This window comes from Symphalangus syndactylus, chromosome 1, assembly GCF_028878055.3.
Source record: "Symphalangus syndactylus isolate Jambi chromosome 1, NHGRI_mSymSyn1-v2.1_pri, whole genome shotgun sequence".
NCBI lineage: Eukaryota > Metazoa > Chordata > Mammalia > Primates > Hylobatidae > Symphalangus > Symphalangus syndactylus.
In genome coordinates, this window is record NC_072423.2 from 115,408,794 (window position 1) to 115,426,360 (window position 17,567).

Consider the following 17,567-nt stretch of genomic DNA (forward strand, 5'->3'; position numbering starts at 1 on the left):
TTTCTTAATGCCCCTTCCAACTCTAAAATTGTGTTTCTGTTAATGTAACATATGCGGTGTCATCCTGGATGACAGGGTGATCCTGGATTTGGTTTTCTGCTTGGATGTGTTAAATGTGGAAACATGGAAAGTGGCAGCTTCCTGAGACCCAGGATGGACAAATGTGAGACATCATCAGAGAGCCATTTCCTGGGGGCATCTCTTTCCATTCGAACGTATGCACTGTTGATCCACCTTGGTAAAGGACCCAAAACAGTAGGGCCAATCAATCAAAGCAAAAAGGACCGCCATTGTCAGGAAAGAAGACCCACAGTGGCCCAACCCAAGGCAGGGAGGGCAGCAAAGACCACACGCAAAGGTTCCCAAAGAGTGTTCGGTTACAGAGTTAACCACTGGAATTGGAGAGTTTCTGACCTGAGAGATGACGGAGTTCTTGTACTCCCAGAGCTTCCTGGCCTCGGCTTTCTCCTTGTTACTCAGCAGCTGAGGCTGGGGAGACTTCCCAGAAGCCCTGGCCTCAATAAACCGAGTTGTCAAGGTCCACAGTCGTTGTTGCCATCTCAGCACCCCAGGGAGAGCATCAGCTGAATTCAGCATCAGTAAATGAGAAAGAGAGAGCGCACAACATAAGGGTGATTGACTTGGTATAATTAAGCGGAGAAAAACACCTGTGAATTGATGTGACACTTCACTGCACCCTGATGGATTCCTCTGAGGGCAGGCTGAAGGATCCTGCCCGGCCTTTAGTGTCTGAGAATTCAGACCAGGACCAATTCTATCCATTTTATTGCCCAGATTCAGAGCACTGGATGGCAGGGCCACTCAAAGTGCCACCCACCAATGGTCATGAGCTCAGAAGCTTGGTCAAGATGAGCCCTGGTGCCCTGCCGCCTTGATTAAGCAAGCTTGCTGGGACAAAAATGCCATGGAGCTAACATGGTGCTTGGGAGACAGCGCTGACTCCTGCTGGTGCAAGCTCTTACCTTGTGGACAGCATGACTGTGCTTGCAGCCACGCTGCTGTAGAGTGTGAAGTGCATTGACACGATCCCTGTCCTTGCAGGTGTGTGTGTTTTCCATATTTTACACAAGCTCATCCAATCCAGCTGCTGGTCTGATCTTCTGGTAAAGCTGAATGGCTTTACCTGGTGGCCCTGGGTTACACCAGTAGCCAAATTAGGGTCAGTCCAGGTCCTTGTACTGTCTGGCCACTAGGCTAGGCATTCTCAAGCCTGAATGCACAGCAGAACCTTCTGGGAGGCTTCTTAGAAAGATTCCTGGAGCCTGTCCCCTGGGTTAGGGGTGGGAGCCAGAACCTCCACCTGTCTGTGCTTTGCAAGCCCCCCAGTGATTCTGAGACAGCTAGTTCTAGGACTGGCATCTGTGACCACTGTTCCAGACCACACTTCCTGCTAGCCACAGCACATCAAAATAAACAGTGATTTCTCAAATGACATGCATACTTCACACAAGGCTCAAGATTCCAGGCATCTGACTTCCTCTTCCCACAACAACACTTAGGGCAGATCACATGAAGCAAAAATGAATGACTGTTGGATGGGTTTATTCTAGAATAGCCAGATACTCAAGATTATTTTACTTCATGCCATTTTAGTACTAAATGACTCTGGAGAGACAAATCTCCCCTAAGCGGGGAGATGAAGGGTGCTGTGGGTGACTAAGAGGCCGTAGGTAACACCAGGCCCAGACCCCTCCCGGGGCTTTCTGGATTGGTGAGGGAGAATGACACTGTTCTAGAAAAAACCTTCCAGGGTACATCAAGAAAGAGGGAACTGGCCTCTTTGGACTATAGCAGGCCTAGGAGTAACTCAGAAGCCAGTCTGTCTCCAAGGAAACCACTCTCAAAGCATGGTCCTCGTAGAGTGTGCACTGGAATCACCGCTGAGCTTGTTCAAAGGTCACCTCCTGAGCCCCATTCTGGAGGCTGTGTCAGCAGGCATGGGCGGAGCACTGGAATCTGCATCTGCAACATGTTTCCCAAATGATTCTGAGGCTCGCTTATGTTGTCAACACCCGTCTAAGAGTGGTGCAGGATGCTGGTCAAGCTGCTACTTGCTCTGTGGAACTGATTCCTAGAATTCTCTACTACTGTCTTCGGCAAAGACATTTCCTTCCTCAAATTCCTTCAAAGTCCGGGGCAGATCACAAAGGAAGCATGTCAGGAAGAGGAAGGTGACTTACTTTTCACATCCCACAAGATATCCTTCTCAGGAGGGGCGGCAAAAAGGATGTAGAGCCGAATCGTGTCGATCCCATACTGCTCCACAACTTCCTCTGGGTCCACCCCGTTGTGTTTGGACTTACTCATTTTCTCCCACGTCACCTCTAATTTCTCTTTCGTTTTTGCATGAACAGGAATGGAACCTAGATGCCAAAATAATCCATAGGTATGGTATGTGTGATTGTGAATTGCTTCAATAGAAATAGCATCAATAAGAAAAAACTGGGTGAGCGATGGAAAGTGTCCATTTGAAGAATCACACTAATTCACTTAACAAGCCGCTTTCTCTCCCTCCGTATTGTTATCAAAATATTTTTATTTTTAAATGAATGAGGCTCACCTTTCTCCCACAAACCTTCAAGAATAAACAGTATAGTTGTAATGGCCTGTGCCAGCTTTTTCTATAAAACAAAACAATTTCCCCCTTTACAAGTGAATTATTTATACACAAAAAAGGAAAGTAAAAAAGAATTTTGAAAAACTCGCACATGTTGCCATTTTCTTGATGAATTAAGGGTCTCTGATGGAAGTTGGCAGCCTGACCTGTCCCATCCATGTTGCAGTCACCAAAACATGATCTTGTACTCTCAGGGCACATGGAATTCACTCACTGGGCTCATGGTAAATGTGGTGGTCCCTCTGTGGTGCCAGCCACCCACACCCTATTCTTTGGAACTGTCCTCCCCTACTCACATACCACTGGTCTAGATGGTGCTGATGGAAGAGGTCTTAAATGGCCGCATTTGGATGAGGTAACCTTGTTGCCAAGTCTTACTGGAGAGGACTAGTAAGGGCACCTGGCAAGGCTAAGCCTCTATCTCACGAATTGGAGCTAAGAGATACAGAAACTCAATTTCCATGTTGCTGAGCACTGGAACCATCAGGTCCTAAGGAGATGGGGCAAGACTTGCCACTGCAGCTACCCAAGGTCACTTGGTAAATTGAAAAAGGAGTGGCTGGTGACTTCCTACGAGCAGTGGGGCCTAGCTCTATTTTCTGCAACTGAGTTTGGGTAGATTTCTTTTCCTTCCAGCCAAATAATCTCTGACTCCAACAGCAACCAAACTAACAGGGGACCAATGTACAGACCTAAAAGCCAACTCCATACTTCATGAGAGTTACATCCATGAAAGAGACAGAAACCTGCCCTTGCTGATCAAAGTATCCTCACCCAGTAGGCAAGACTATGTGGGAAGGAAAAAGATGTTCACAATACTGCCTGACCCCATGACAGCAGAGAAGGGGAGACTGAAGTCCTAGATGTTTATCCGCGCTGTGGTGAGACTCAGGGAACCACTGGCCCCTCTACCCTGCCCCAGGCTGTGTCTAGACCTTAAAACATGGTTGTGCAAATTAGGAAAAATGTATCTTTCTGGGCAGAAAAGTTGAGAAGTTAGAAAAAGTCACCCGCTTTTGGCAGATGTGGCCCTGAAATGTATGGCTTGACAGACGGCTGCATTTCGGGCCCTACTGAAATCACAGCCTTGGCTTGGTTCTTTTGTGTGGCACACAAACTGCACAGCTATACATGGGCAGCCTTGCCTGTTACAAAGAACACTTCACTAACTGTGAGGCTGAATTCTATGTGCACCTGAATTTAGCTCTTTCCCTCTGTCATCCATGCTGCAGAAACACTGCCAGTTCTGCTTCTCCAGCTTCTTTTTCTCCCAGGGACCATTACAAACCTTGATATATTTTGCTTTGATGAAGTAATTGCATCGACTGCTTCCCTATACCCTATCTCCAATGTTTGGCTGGAGAGGCTGCCTACCATTTACAGGGTTGTTGTGTGACCTAATTTCATCCATTATGCACTAGTTTTTCTAAATGTAATGGTCGCAGTGCTGGGGGTTTCTCACAGCTGTCCCTATGTATGCTGCATGTCTCCACCCGTTTTCTTTCTTTTTTTTTTTGAAACAGAGTCTTGCTCTGTTGCCTAGGCTGGAGTGCAGTGGCATGATCTTGGCCCACTGCAACCTCCACCTCCCGGGTTCAAGTGATTCTCCTGCCTCAGCCTTCTGAGTAGCTGGGATTACAGGTGCATGCCACCACGCCTGGCTAATTTTTGTATTTTTAGTAGAGACGGGGTTTCACCATGTTGGCCAGGATGGTCTTGAACTCCTGACCTCAGGTGATCTGCCTGCCTTGGCCTCCCAAAGTGCTGGGATTACAGGTGTTAGTCACCTCGCCTTGCCCCTACCCATTTTCTAACATGTCACATATTCCACGTGTGGGGTGTGTGCTGGGTGCACGTGATGCATCCTCACCATGGCACCTGAAGATCTGGTGATCCTCAGAGTAAAAATGAAGGGTGAAATGTAAAGGGTGAAGGGTGAAAATGCAGAGTGGAAGGAAAAGGCTTGGGAGAGCTGGGATAGGAGGGAAGTTCGGGGAGTCAGGGGGAGGTGTTTTACCGGGAAATGCTAAGAGGGGGCTGCTCTGGGGTGCTACAAGTAAACAGAGTGCTGCCCCCCAAGGTTCTGAAATGTGCCACTAGACCATGTGGGGAGAAACACTGGGAGTACCCCAGTTCTGGAAGAATGTGTCTTGGGCCTAGGGGCTCTGTCCCTGAGGTGGGCTTTCAAAGATGGTCTGGGATAGGAGGTGATGCCCGAGTTGACTCTGTTACATACAAATGAAGCCCTGCCAGAAGCTGAGGTGGCACTTGGGCTGAACGGGGCTGGAGGAGAGGAGCAGATGGCTAGTCCACCACCAGGCTTCAGGGGGCGCAGGCCCAGAGGGAGCTGAGGCTTAGAGACCACACAGCCAGCGGGTCTCTCTCCCGCATCCTCCCCTACTCTAGAGGCAGATGCCTGCTTGCTCAGTAGCTCTCAGGCCTGGCCTTGGCTCTCTGGGAGTACCTGGATGGGACCGGATGGGCCATTCTTACCTGTGAGATCCACTTCCTCTCTCTGTAGATACTGTCCAGATGGTAGGCGGAATGTTTGCCCCTTGATAAGGCCTTGGGCCAGCAGCTTATGAAAAGGCTCCCTGAGGAAAGATGACAGGAAAAGAAAACAGGAGGAGTGGGACATGAAGCATTGAGAAAACAGCAACACAGACCTTACCTCGGATAGGCAGAAGTAGCTGCGCCTCATAAAAGCAGGTGGGCTGATCGAGGCCACTTACAAACCCAGCTTAAACAAATGGCTCCTTAGAAATAAGCGATAAGAAAATAAATTCAGGCCAGGCGTGGTAGCTCATGCCTGTAATTCCAGCACTTTGGGAGGCTGAGGCCAGCGGATCACCTGAGGTCATGAGTTCGAGACCAGCCTGGCTAACATGGTGAAACCTCGTCTCTACTAAAAATAAATAAAAATAAAAAATTTGCTGGCCGTGTGGGTGGGTGCCTGTAATCCCAGCTACTTGGGAGGTTGAGGCATGAGAATCGCTTGAACCAGAGAGGCAGAGGTTGCAGTGAGCCGAGATGTGCCACTGCACTCCAGTCTGGACGACAAGAACGAAACTCTGTCTCAAAAAAAAAAAAAAAAAAAAAAAAAAAAAAAAAAAAAAAGAAAATCAAGTCAAATCTGGAGGTATTACCTACAGGTCTACTTTCTATTATGGTGAAGTGGAAAGAGCCCTAGGCCTCAGATTGGGAAGCCCTGGATTCAAAATCTCAGTTCTGCTTCTCAGCGAATTCTGTGAGCCAAGGCAAGTCACTTGCGCCGAGTGTCAGTTTGCGTACCTATATAATGGAGGTTAAAAAAAACCTGCCTCGGCTGGGTGCGGTGGCTCATGCCTGTAGTCCCAACATTTTGGGAGGCCAAGGAGTGGGTGGATCACGAGGTCAGGAGTTTGAGACCAGCCTGGCCAACATAATGAAACACTTCTCTACTAAAAATACAAAAAATTAGCCGGGTGTGGCGGTGTGCACCTGTAATCTCAGCTACTCAGGAGGCTGAGACAGGAGAATTGCACGAACCCAGGAGGCAGGGGTTGCAGTGAGCCGAGATCGTGCCATTGCACTCCAGCCCAGGCGACAGTGCGAGACTCTGTTTCAAACAAAAAAAAACAAAAAAACCTGCCTTAAAGTGTAGTTGGGAAGATTAAATAAAATGACTGCATAAAAGTACTTGTAAATTTTTTTTTTTTTTTTTTGAGACAGAGTCTCACTCTGTTGCCCAGCCTGGAGTGCAATGGCAGTCTCGGCTCACTGCAACCTCCGCCTCCCAGATGCAAGCAATTCTCCTGCCTCGGCCTTCCGAGTAGCTGGGATTACAGGTGCCCACCACTACGTCCGGCTAATTTTTCTATTTTTAGTAGAGATGGGGTTTCACCATGCTGGCCAGGATGGTCTCGAACTCCTGACCTCAGGTGATCCACCTGCCTTGGCCCCCCAAAGTACTGGGATTACAGGCGTGAGCCACCCCGCCTGGCCTAAAAAAAGTTTTAAACCATACAAGTCATATATGAATACAAACCTTCTGTTCAAATCCAAACACTACCACTCCTTTGTAGGCCTATGTCCCTTTCAGGAGGCAGTTCTTATTAACAGTTTGGTATATATCCCTGGAAAAGTCTGGAGACATTTTTCAATGCCTTTGTATACATAAATGTATACCTACCCACATACGGTTTTATAGATTTTTGGGGATTTATATAAGTGGGATTATAACTTATATATACTTTATGGTATTTCACTTAATGATATGAATGGATTTCTCCATAGCAGTTCATATAGATCTATCTCACTTTTTAAAAAGTTACCTAGTGTTCTGAAATATGAATTGATTATAACTTATTTATAGTACCTGTTTTTAAAAAGCAGTTTTAGTTATACCCTTACTGGGTAAATAGTGACACATAAACTTTTTCTCATAAGAGGATAAGAACAGGTTGACCTTCATACTGAAATTATTGCAAATTTGCAGTTGTTTATTCTTAAGAATCTGCCTGATTCAATTTTGAGGCATTTCAGCAAGACCTATTCCAAACTCAAAGAATGATTCATGGAGACATCTGCTGATAACACACGTTGAGTATTTCATGTTCAGGGCATCAGGTAGGAGCACTCATTTCCTGGAGATCCAGTGATGCTCCCCACAAACATCACCAGTACATGGCTTTGGTTGCTCAAGATAAATTTTTAAAGGTGTTTTTAGTCCAGAAGTTAGGAGGGAATGATCTGGATTCAAAGATAAAGACAGATAGGATGATCAAAATCAGCAGCATTGGCCAGGCGCAGTGGCTCACGCTTGTAATCCTAGTGCTTTGGGAGGCCGAGGTGAGTGGATTGCCTGAGCTCAGGAGTTTGAGATGGGCCTAGGCAACACGGTGAAACCCCTTCTCTACTAAAATACAAAAAGTTGGCCAGGTGTGGTGGCGTGCACCTGTCGTCCCAGCTGCTTGGGAGGCCGAGGCAGGGGTTGCTTGAGCCTGGGAGGCGGAGGTTGCAGTGAGCCGAGATCACGCCACTGCACTCCAGCCTGGGCGACAGAGCGAGACTCCGTCTCCAAAAAAATAAATAAATAAATAAAATAAAATAAAATCAGCACCATTAAGCCTCACGAAGGAGCTGGGAATCCAAGGAATCCTGTTCTCAGGTCTTGTATTTTATCAAGTGGCACAACACTGCCACCTTCCGAGAACGGACAGAATTGCAACCTGCGAAAAACTGACTAACCCCAGCTGTTCAGCCCAAGCCTGCAACTTCTCCTGCCTCATCTTTTATAACTTCTTTTTTTAATGTGAACTGTTAACGTATAGCACACATATTGAAAAGTGTGAGTCCTAGGGGTATAATGAAGAATTTTCACAACATATAACACACTTGTGTAACTGGCATTCAGCCCAATTAGCAGAACATGTAATCAACCTTCCGCCAGCTTCCAGGTACTGTCTCCTCACTATGGGCCCCTATAGCCTGACTGCTAACACTATCATTTCATAATGATAGCGTTTCTAACCCGCTTGTAACCATTTGAGTGAGAGCTCTCAGGGGATGCCCACATGGGAGGCTTTCCCCAGAACTGGCAGGCAGGCCTCAGCAGTGCACCCACACCAAGGCCTGCTAGTTACATGAATATATCCTAATGTCTGAAAGCTCCCAATAATGCAACTTGACAGTTGAAGCTCTTCTGGACTGTCTTCTCTGAGGGTTGCAGTGCAGCAGGGGCCATCTCAGATGGATCATCTAGAGCAGGGATGGCAAAACCTAGCCAACTATCCCCAGTGCCCTCACCTACAACCACCCAGACACCATTCGACAACAGCACTCCTAGGGCTCAGAATGAGTCTCAGAATTCTTCTTCATACCGTATAATCAGAAAGCACAGAGTTAGTATGTGAAATGTATCACTTATTTCTTCGGTGAGTATTTCTTGAGTGCTTGCTATGTGCCTGGCACTGAGCTAGGCACCGGGGATACAATGTTGGGCAAAGCAATCCCTGCCCTTGGGGAGCCAGCCTGTTTACGATCACTGAACCAAACCAATGCCTGACAACTCTCAGAGCTGTGAGGGAGGAAAAGAAAGAGTGTAGTCATATTTGAAGAGCTCCTCCTCCCAATCAAGTCCAAATTCCTCCGCGCAGCCATCCAGGACTTCTCCCTGTCCCCTGCCACTCCCTCTGCTCTTTCAAATGTTGCCCACACGTGTTTCCATGTCTTTACTCACGCCATTTCCCAAACTGTTATCAAAACTCTAGTCCTCCTTCCTGGCTCAACTCAAATGCCATCTCTACTGAGAAGGTATCTCCTGGTCAGAATTAGAATTAGTTGCTTTTTCCTTCCTGATGCATCCTGTGTAGTGCCTGTAACTGTATCTAGCAGCTATTACATTTTACTGTGTATTTAGGTAAGCTGCTTACCTGTCTTTCTCTTGTGAGGAGGAGGATTTTTTTTTTTTTTTGAGACAGGGTCTTGTTCTGTCACCCAGGCTGGGGTGCAGTGGCACAATCACAGCTCACTGCAGCCTCAGTCTCCTGGGCTCAAGTGATATTCCCACCTCAGCCCCCACAAGCAGCTGGGACCACAGGCGCGCACTACCACACCCAGCTAATTTTTCGTATTTTTGGTAGAGATGAGGTCTCACTATGTTGCCCAAGCTGGTCTTGAACTCCTGAGCTCAAGCAATCCTCCTGCCTTGGCCTCCCCAAATGCTGGGATTACAGGCATGAGCCACTGCTCTTGGCCTTGAAAATACTTGAAGGCCACTCTCAGTCTCCAGTTCCTAATAGATGCTCAGTAATGTTAATTGCCTTGAACTCAATCAAGCTTGTTCAGTGAATGAATAAACTACCAGCAGCATGGGTGGGGGATAATGTGAGTGGGACAAAGTGGAGGCAAGAGAGGAGGGAAGAAAGAAATGAGTGAAGGGGGGGCACTGGATGCTATACTTTCCAGCTAGCACTACCATCTTTTTGCAGGCAGGGGTGCATTGAAAGATCCCAAGCAGCCGAACCAAGAGAATGAGAGCAGGGGAGTGCCCTGATGAGTGTTCACATGGAATTTCCCAGTGGGGAAAGGGGCATTTCCCAGCTCCTAGAATCCTGCTCATTCCCAAGTGTTTTCCCTCCACTCTTCCAGGGAGCTAGGGAATGAGCCATAGGGTGTTGGGAATCTGGTTTTCACTCTCTTGGCTGAAGCTGGCCATGTCTACTGTCATGTGTAGTTTAGCTCTGAATGAATCACACTTGTTTATTCATTCAACATGTATTTACATGACAATTGGGTACACAGCACTGGGCAATTAATTGGAGAGCTTACAATAAGAACAGGCAGCCCAATACATGCTCAAAAATAACCATCAACACTACAAGAAAGACCAAATGTGATATGGAGGCGCAAGGTGCACGGGAATGAAGGACAAAGGACGTCAAGGGCCCTGCTGGACTTGGAACCCAGGCCTGCTGGAGCAGAGATCACATCACATCGCCAAGTTCATTATTCAGATTCACAATTGGGGTAATGTGTTTCCCTTTTGTTCACTCATTCATTCACTCAACAGATGGTACTTGGGAACAGACTTGCGTATGCAACTGAGTTATTCATTCATCATAGTGACTGTGCACAGCAGGGGCCTTTATAAGTGAGCGGAAAATCTACAACTCTAAACCACTAACAAACCCTTCTGACTCAGGGACCATCAAATGCGGGAGTATTAGGCAGGGCCTCTGCCTTGAAGAAGGCCGTGGATTTATCTGAGTCAGCTTTCTTCCTACTCCTTCGGTACATCTCTGCAGGTAGATCATGCTTGCTTACACTGAAGCACAGCTATATGTAAGCACAATGATGAAAACTTGGGGGAGATCTTCACAATTTCTTCCTTAGTTTAGACTGCACTAATTCAGAAATTGCAACAATTGATAGCTGCTGGGCATTGAAGGCCACATTTGTCCCACTTGGAAGAAGGAAAAGAAGGGAGGGAGGGAGGGAGGGAGGGAAAGAGGGCAGGGAAGCTAGGGAGGGAGGAGAGGGAGGGAGGGAGGGAGGCAGGGAGGGAAGGGAGTTGCTAATTATTAGGATAAACAAGGAAATTCAGAACATTGATTGGCCATTTTAGGTGCTCTTAAAAAAATCACTATATACAAGGAATGTGCTAATTACAGTATGAGCAAAGAATATCAGGATGTATCAGAGCCCCACCTTCTTGCTGCAGATGACATTTACCTATTCATGAAGCCCCAGATAGCCTGCTGCCCACTCCGCTGACCTGGTGGGAGAGTGGCCTGCCAGGCTGCAGATTTTTGAAGGCCATAGATCTCTGAAAATGGTCTCCAAATTGGACTTTTCATTAAATCAGACTAAATTTACCTTCCTCTTCTTCCTTGTTCTGTGCCCAGGGCCATCATATCACATAATTAGCCTAGTTTCTAAGTATTAGCCATGGCTCATTCTTGAAATATCACCATTCCCATTTCCTAGCAGCCAGTCAGCGGCACAGAAGGAGGGCTTACTAATACAACAGGACCCAAGTAAAGCTTCTCTTCCCTTCCTGTTCCTTTTCCCAGTAGCCCCGTTTCTGGCATGATCAGAGAAACAGAGAAGAAAGCTCTGTGGATAGGGGCTTGCTGTGCTCTCCATGCTACAACAAAAAGTGACAAGAGTCCATGTTTACAGCAGTCTCCCACAAAGGGAGAGAAAAGGCTTCCTGATCTCATTCAGTGAAGATGGGCCAGACATGTTCCCATGCTCTAATGTGCCCCCTCTCTTTCAACCTGGTGCTAACCACCAGAAGGAGGGAAGCTGAAAGCTGATCCTACCCCACACCCACAACCACAGCAGGAGGCTCAGCTTATTTTCCTTCTTCAGAATCTATACCATATGTAAATGATAAAGTTACACAATCATTGTAAAAAATCTGGAAAAAATCAGAAGTATATTGGGCTCACCACCCAGAGATAGCTAGTGTTAACATGATGGCATGAGTTTTTCTAGTCTTTTCTCTTGCTTTGAGTATGTGTATATATGTGCATGTATATATAAAGACAAAGATAACCAAGCTGTATCTTGCTTTTTCTATTTCTCATTACTTCAGATGAATTTCTCCATGTTATTAAACATTCTTTGTAATTTAATTGAAAGTGTTGTATAAGTGTGCTCCACGTAGATGGATTATACTTTATTTACCCTGTCTCAGCATTTTGGGGCATTTAGATTGTATCCAAATTTTTAGCTACTTGAAATAACACTTACATGAACATCTTGGTGCATAAGTTTGCATTTCTGATTATTTCCTTAGGATAGATTTTTAGCAGTGCAATTAGTGCATCCAAAAATGAATAGTTTTAAGGCTCTCCCTCTGTATTGCCAAACTGCTTTTCAGAAAGATTGTTCCAAGCTACTTCCTACAATATATGAGAGCTGCTCTTATGCTAGCTTCCTTACTACATGGAAGATGGCATCTCACTGCTGAATAATTTATATTTGCCAGTGAGGGAAATTTTTTTTTAAATCATAGAAATGGGGTCTTGCTGTGTTGCCCAGGCTGGTCTCGAACTCCTGCACTCAAATGATCTTCCTGTCTTGGCATCCCAAAGTGTTGGGATTACAGGTGTGAGCGATAGTGCTGGGACGGAAACATTTTACAGTGTAAGATGTTTATTATTTTATAGTGTGATAAAATGTTTATCAATCATTTCGATATCTTCTTTTGTGGGTTTCCTGCTTACATTAATTCCTGGTTAATCATTAACTTGGTATTTCAGACCACACAACTAAAGCACCTGCTGTCCTGTGTGGTGGCACACTTAACTTGGAGGCCAGCCCCTTATGTATGGTAAGGAGACCTTAAAGTTCAAACTGCAAGCCTAAACGTGCAGGTGATGAAAAAAAATGTCCACAACTCTTAGAAAACAGGAAAGATGATTAGACACACATAAACCTTTGCTGTATTTGAAGAAATCAGAATCAGAGTGAAAGGGTGCTCAGAGATAACTGAGTTTCTGACATACGAGGCCACTGAGACCCAAAGGAGTTCAGCTTCTTGTCCACACAGCTAATCAGGGGCACCACTGAACACGGACAGAGGTCTTTGGATTCCTGTTCCAGAGCTGCTACTTGAGACAAGGGCTGAGGGGCTCAGAAATGTTAAACTAAAATGGAATAGCTGTACTATCATCTCAAATAGCCTCCTGAAATGACAATGCTAACCAAAAGGAATACAGAACTAGACTAGGACATTCTGATTTATACAGATTTCAGAAATACACATGTGGTTGACAGATCTCAATTTTTCCTCCCAGCCCAGCTTGATAAAGTTGTTTGGAGCCTCTCAAAAATTCTGATTGCAGAATTCCAAATTACTCATCACAGAAAGTGGGTGATTTTCATTTCATGTGTGGCTGACTGGTTTACCAAAACACCTCTAAGAAAGAGGTAATGCACCGGGAGAGTTTTCAGAGGCTGTTGCTGCCCTGATGTGCTCCAACAAGAGTAATGCTGACAGCAGCACTGAGTAACAGTTAAGATGACTTTCTGTACCTTCCTCAAAGGTCGGCCTTTTCAGTACTTAAAATAAGTCTCTTTTGGAGGAGGAAAGCATGGAACGGAATCTTGAACAAAATTTAAAAACAGATTCAAAAAAACAAAACTCCATAGGTCTATTTCAATTTACATCATATAGTTGTTCCTTAATGTTGATGGTAAAGCAAAATCCAGGTGTTACCTGGAGGCTCTGCAAATTGGCAATGCATTTGAGTAAAAACAAAGTCATACTTGAAACTGCACTTTAAAATTATATCAGAATGCTGCAAACCTTGTTTCCTGCTTGAATATAGTCTTAAACCATTGTAAATAAGTCATAAAAATAGCCAGACCCTGTCCTATACCTTAGAATACTTGGCCATTGAATAATTTACTGATTGAGTACTTCTATAAAAAATCATTCAGAAACTGGCAGAAATACACTCTACTGTTAAGGAGCTAGAAATCACTTACATATGGTCTTTGCTTCCAGACCTACATAAGAAGGAGCTATTCCCCCAACTTTTTTTGTAGACAGCGTCTTACTTTGTTGCATAGGCTGGAGTGCAGTGGCAATCATGGCTCACTGCAGCCTCGAACTCCTGGACTCGAGTAATTCTGCTGCCTCAGACTCCCAAGTAGCTGGGACTACAAGCGTGCACCACCACATCTGGCTCATTAAATTTTTTTTTTTTTTTTTTTTTTTACAGATGGAGTCTCACTATGTCGCCTAGGCTGGTCTCAAACTCCCGGCCTAAAGTGATCCTTCCGCCTTGGTCTTCCAAAGTGCTGGGATTATAAGTGTGAACCACCACGCCTGGCCTATGTTTCTCAAGTTGTATTTGGTCTTTAAACTTAAGTTCTAATCAATTCTCCCTAGCCCATGGAGGATATTTCCTTTGTTTTTTGTTTTGTTTTGTTTTAGAAACAGGATATTGCTATGTTGCCCAGGCTGGAATCAAGCTCCTGGGCTCAAGTAATCTTCCCGCCTCAGCCTCAATCTCAGCTTCTGGAGTAGCTAAGAACATAGGTGTGCGCAACTGCATGCACTGGAGAACATTTCCTTTGATGAATATAAACTTTTATCTGTTTGTTTCAAGGGATTAAACTCATTTTCTTTTTCTTTTCCTTTTTTTTTTTTTTTTAATTTTTAGACAGAGTCTTGCTCTGTCGCCCAAGCTGGAGTGCAGGGGCATGATCTTGGCTCACTGCGGCCTTCAGCTCCCAGGTTCAAGCAATTCTCGTGCCTCAGCCTCCCTAGTAGCTGGGGCTACAGGCGCATGCCACCATGCTCAGCTAATTCTTGTATTTTTAGTAGAGATGGGGTTTCACCATGTTGGCCAGGCTGGTATCGAACTCCTGACCTCAAGCAATCCACCCACCTTGGCCTCCCAAAGTGCTGGGATTACAGGTGTGAGTCACCACATCCAACCTAAACTCAATTTCTTAAAAACAAACAAACAAACAAAAAAACACTAAAAGTGTGTAATATCCATGAGACCATGACGGTAACAGGACACAATTCCCATAATCAATGACAACCTTTATCTAGTTAGGTAAATTAGTTTCCAGGCATAAGAAATGCAAAGCAGAACTGGTAAATTCTAGAACCTAAAGTACAAACACTTTAACAAATTTGTTTACATGAGGAGTAATGCTGTTAATGTTTTTAGTATCCTTCTGATGCAGACCAGTTTATTTTTATACATGAAGGTCTCTGGGACTGATGAGAATAAATTTATTTTAAGCATTTAATTTAGACCCTAAATTAGTTTTCCGTACAGTAGACTTCTTTTAATCCATGCATGCATGTGCAGAGTCAGCCATCTGGTCCGAGGGTTAAGTGAAGGGAAGGAGCTTTCAATGTGCTTCATTTTAATGAAAATGGGTTTCTGTCTGCATTTCAAAAGTTTTAAAAGTAATATTTTTCTATCTATCAAAATTTTAAAGACACATATTTTTTGACCCAGAATTCCCCAGTGTTAGGACTTGAGCCTACATATATGCTCCCAATTATTTGCTAAGCATATCAATAAAGAGGATCACTGGACTTAAAAAAACAGTAATTGGAAGACTAGGTGACCACTTACATAAATTATGGTATATCCATATGAGGGAATACTATGCCTACATTAAAAAGAATGTGATATTTGTTTGTGTTGATATGGAAAGACCACCAAGCTATATTACTAAGTCAAAGAAGCAAAGGACATGTATGCAATATAAGCAACATTTAAAATGAGTGTATCAATAAAAACACATGTGGGTATAGGCAAAATATTTTCCTGGCAGAAATAAAAAGAAACCTAAAGGTCGAGGAAAGGGCTGAAGAGTGGCGTGCAGGGAGGGAGACAACAATGTTCACTTTCTGTGTAGTTACAAAATGGTTTAGACATGTATTACTTTTTTTTAAATTGTCAACATGGGTTATCTGGATAGGGAAATAATCAGATATTTCCCCCCTTTTCTTCTCTGTAATTAGAAAATATTCTAAAGGATGTTGTAGTAAACAAACAAAACAGAAAAACAACATAACAACAACTGAAAAAAAAAATCCAGCAATTATGCTTCTGGTAATACAGCAGACAAGAGAGCTTGAATTATTGTCCTGATGAAAAACAAGTGAAAAAGTCAGTTGGAATATACAATACATTGAGCTGGCAAAACAAAGACAAACCCAACTTAGGAAACCACAGTTCCTGAAGCCAGCTTCCACCCCGGGCGTATCTATAGAACCCCTGTGATCATAAATGTTTGTGCATGGCGTGGTACACAAAAGACGGGACGCAAAACCTAAAGCCTAAGCAACCTTGGGAGTCTAGAACAAGATCTCAAACAAGGCAGGAATTGTCAATGAACCAGAAATCATCAATGAACTAGAAATAAACCTGTAGTTAGAAGAGATATACAAGGAAACTCGCCGATCTTGACCATGGTGATGTGTAGGAGGAAAGATAAGTATTTCTCCTGAGAATCTGTAGACAGAAGTTGACCCTCATGTGGGTTTGGGACTGTATTCATATTACCTATGGTCCTAAAAACCTCAAGCAGAAAATTCAGTTTAAAGTGATCTTGGATTGGTAGCATCTCCAGGCAACAGGGAGAAGCTAACACAAAATCACCTCTAGCAGAGAGGTTCCAAAGAGTTCCTATAAAAAAAAAAGATTCAAGAAATATAAGCTTAAAACACCCCTTGTACCCCATCCCCCAAAGAACTAGGCATCATGAGTGAGAACAGCAGAAACAACAAATGACTAAACAGACCCATAATGACATTAGATAAAGAATTATCAGATAATATAAAATAGCATGTTTAATCTATTTTAGAAAATAAAGGCTTAAAAGATAGCACAAAAATACTATAAAAACAATAAAGGAAAATTTAAAAATCTAGAACTTCTAGAAATGAAGAATAATTAAAATAAAAACTCAAAGAATGGGTTAATCAGCAGATAGAGACAGAGAGACAATTAGAAACTGGAAGATAGCTATAAAGAAATTGGCTGGGCGCAGTGGCTTATACCTGTAATCCCAGCACTTCAGGAGGCCGAGGCAGGCGGATCACTTGAGGTCAGGAGTTTGAGATCAGCCTGACCATCACGGTGAAACCCCATCTCTACTAAAAATACAAAAATTAGCCGGGCGTGCTGGTGGGCACCTGTAGCCCCAGAATAAAGATCCTATCAATAAGCCCTGTAATATATGACAACTTGATTTATGATGGAGAGGGCACTACAGCTCAGTGGGGAAAAGGATGGGCTATTCCATTAACAGTACTGACACACCGAAAGCAATAGCCATAAAGGAAAGATTATTAATTTTTACTACATTAAATTAAGAGTTTCTGTTCATCAAAAGATGCCATAAAAACCAGACAAGCCAAGAACTAGAAAAAACTACTTGCAATACATATAGCTGAAAAAGGATTAGTATCAAGAATATTTAAAGAACCTCTTACAAAGCAATAAAAGAGAAACAATCTAGAAAAAATAAATGCATAGGACACAAACAGGGATTTGATCACAGAGATTCATAAACCTATGAAACATGATAAACTTCGTTAAGAAATCAATTGTAGTCAACAATAACTTAAACATTTAAAAATAACTAAAAGAGTATAATTGGATTGTTTGTAACACAAAGGATAAATACTTGAAGGGATGGACACCCAACTTTCCATGATGTGATTACTATGCATTGCATGCCTGTACCAAAATATCTCATGTACCCCATAAATATACACCTATGTACCTGCAAAAATTAAAAATAAAAAAATAAAAAAATAATTCGTGTCTTGAAATTCAAATTTAACTCACGTGACCCATTATATACCCACTGGTTTGGTGAAATTTAAAAGTTGGATAGTACAAAATGTTGATGACGATGTAGAGTGATTGGAACCCTCATTTCTACTAGTGGG

General features: G+C 43.8%; 1 protein-coding gene and 1 long non-coding RNA gene across 11 annotated transcripts in view; one reads left to right on the forward strand and one right to left on the reverse strand.

Annotated features, from left to right (window-relative positions):
- The window catches only part of LARS2 (leucyl-tRNA synthetase 2, mitochondrial), a 167,995-nt gene that overhangs the window by 30,706 nt on the left and 119,722 nt on the right, over positions 1-17,567 (reverse strand). For all 10 annotated transcript variants that reach the window (XM_055280185.2, XM_063610888.1, XM_063610909.1 and 7 more), the window contains 3 exons: positions 5,132-5,232; positions 2,202-2,384; positions 415-584 (listed from right to left, as the gene is read on the reverse strand). In XM_055280185.2, the coding sequence (XP_055136160.2) occupies positions 415-584; positions 2,202-2,384; positions 5,132-5,232 (454 nt within the window). The remainder of the gene's footprint in view (positions 1-414; positions 585-2,201; positions 2,385-5,131; positions 5,233-17,567) is intronic.
- LOC129483198 (uncharacterized) overlaps positions 9,963-17,567 on the forward strand; it is a 31,071-nt gene continuing 23,466 nt past the window's right edge. The window contains exons 1-2 of the long non-coding RNA XR_008657985.2: positions 9,963-10,147; positions 12,391-12,461. This is a non-coding gene — a long non-coding RNA (uncharacterized lncRNA). The remainder of the gene's footprint in view (positions 10,148-12,390; positions 12,462-17,567) is intronic.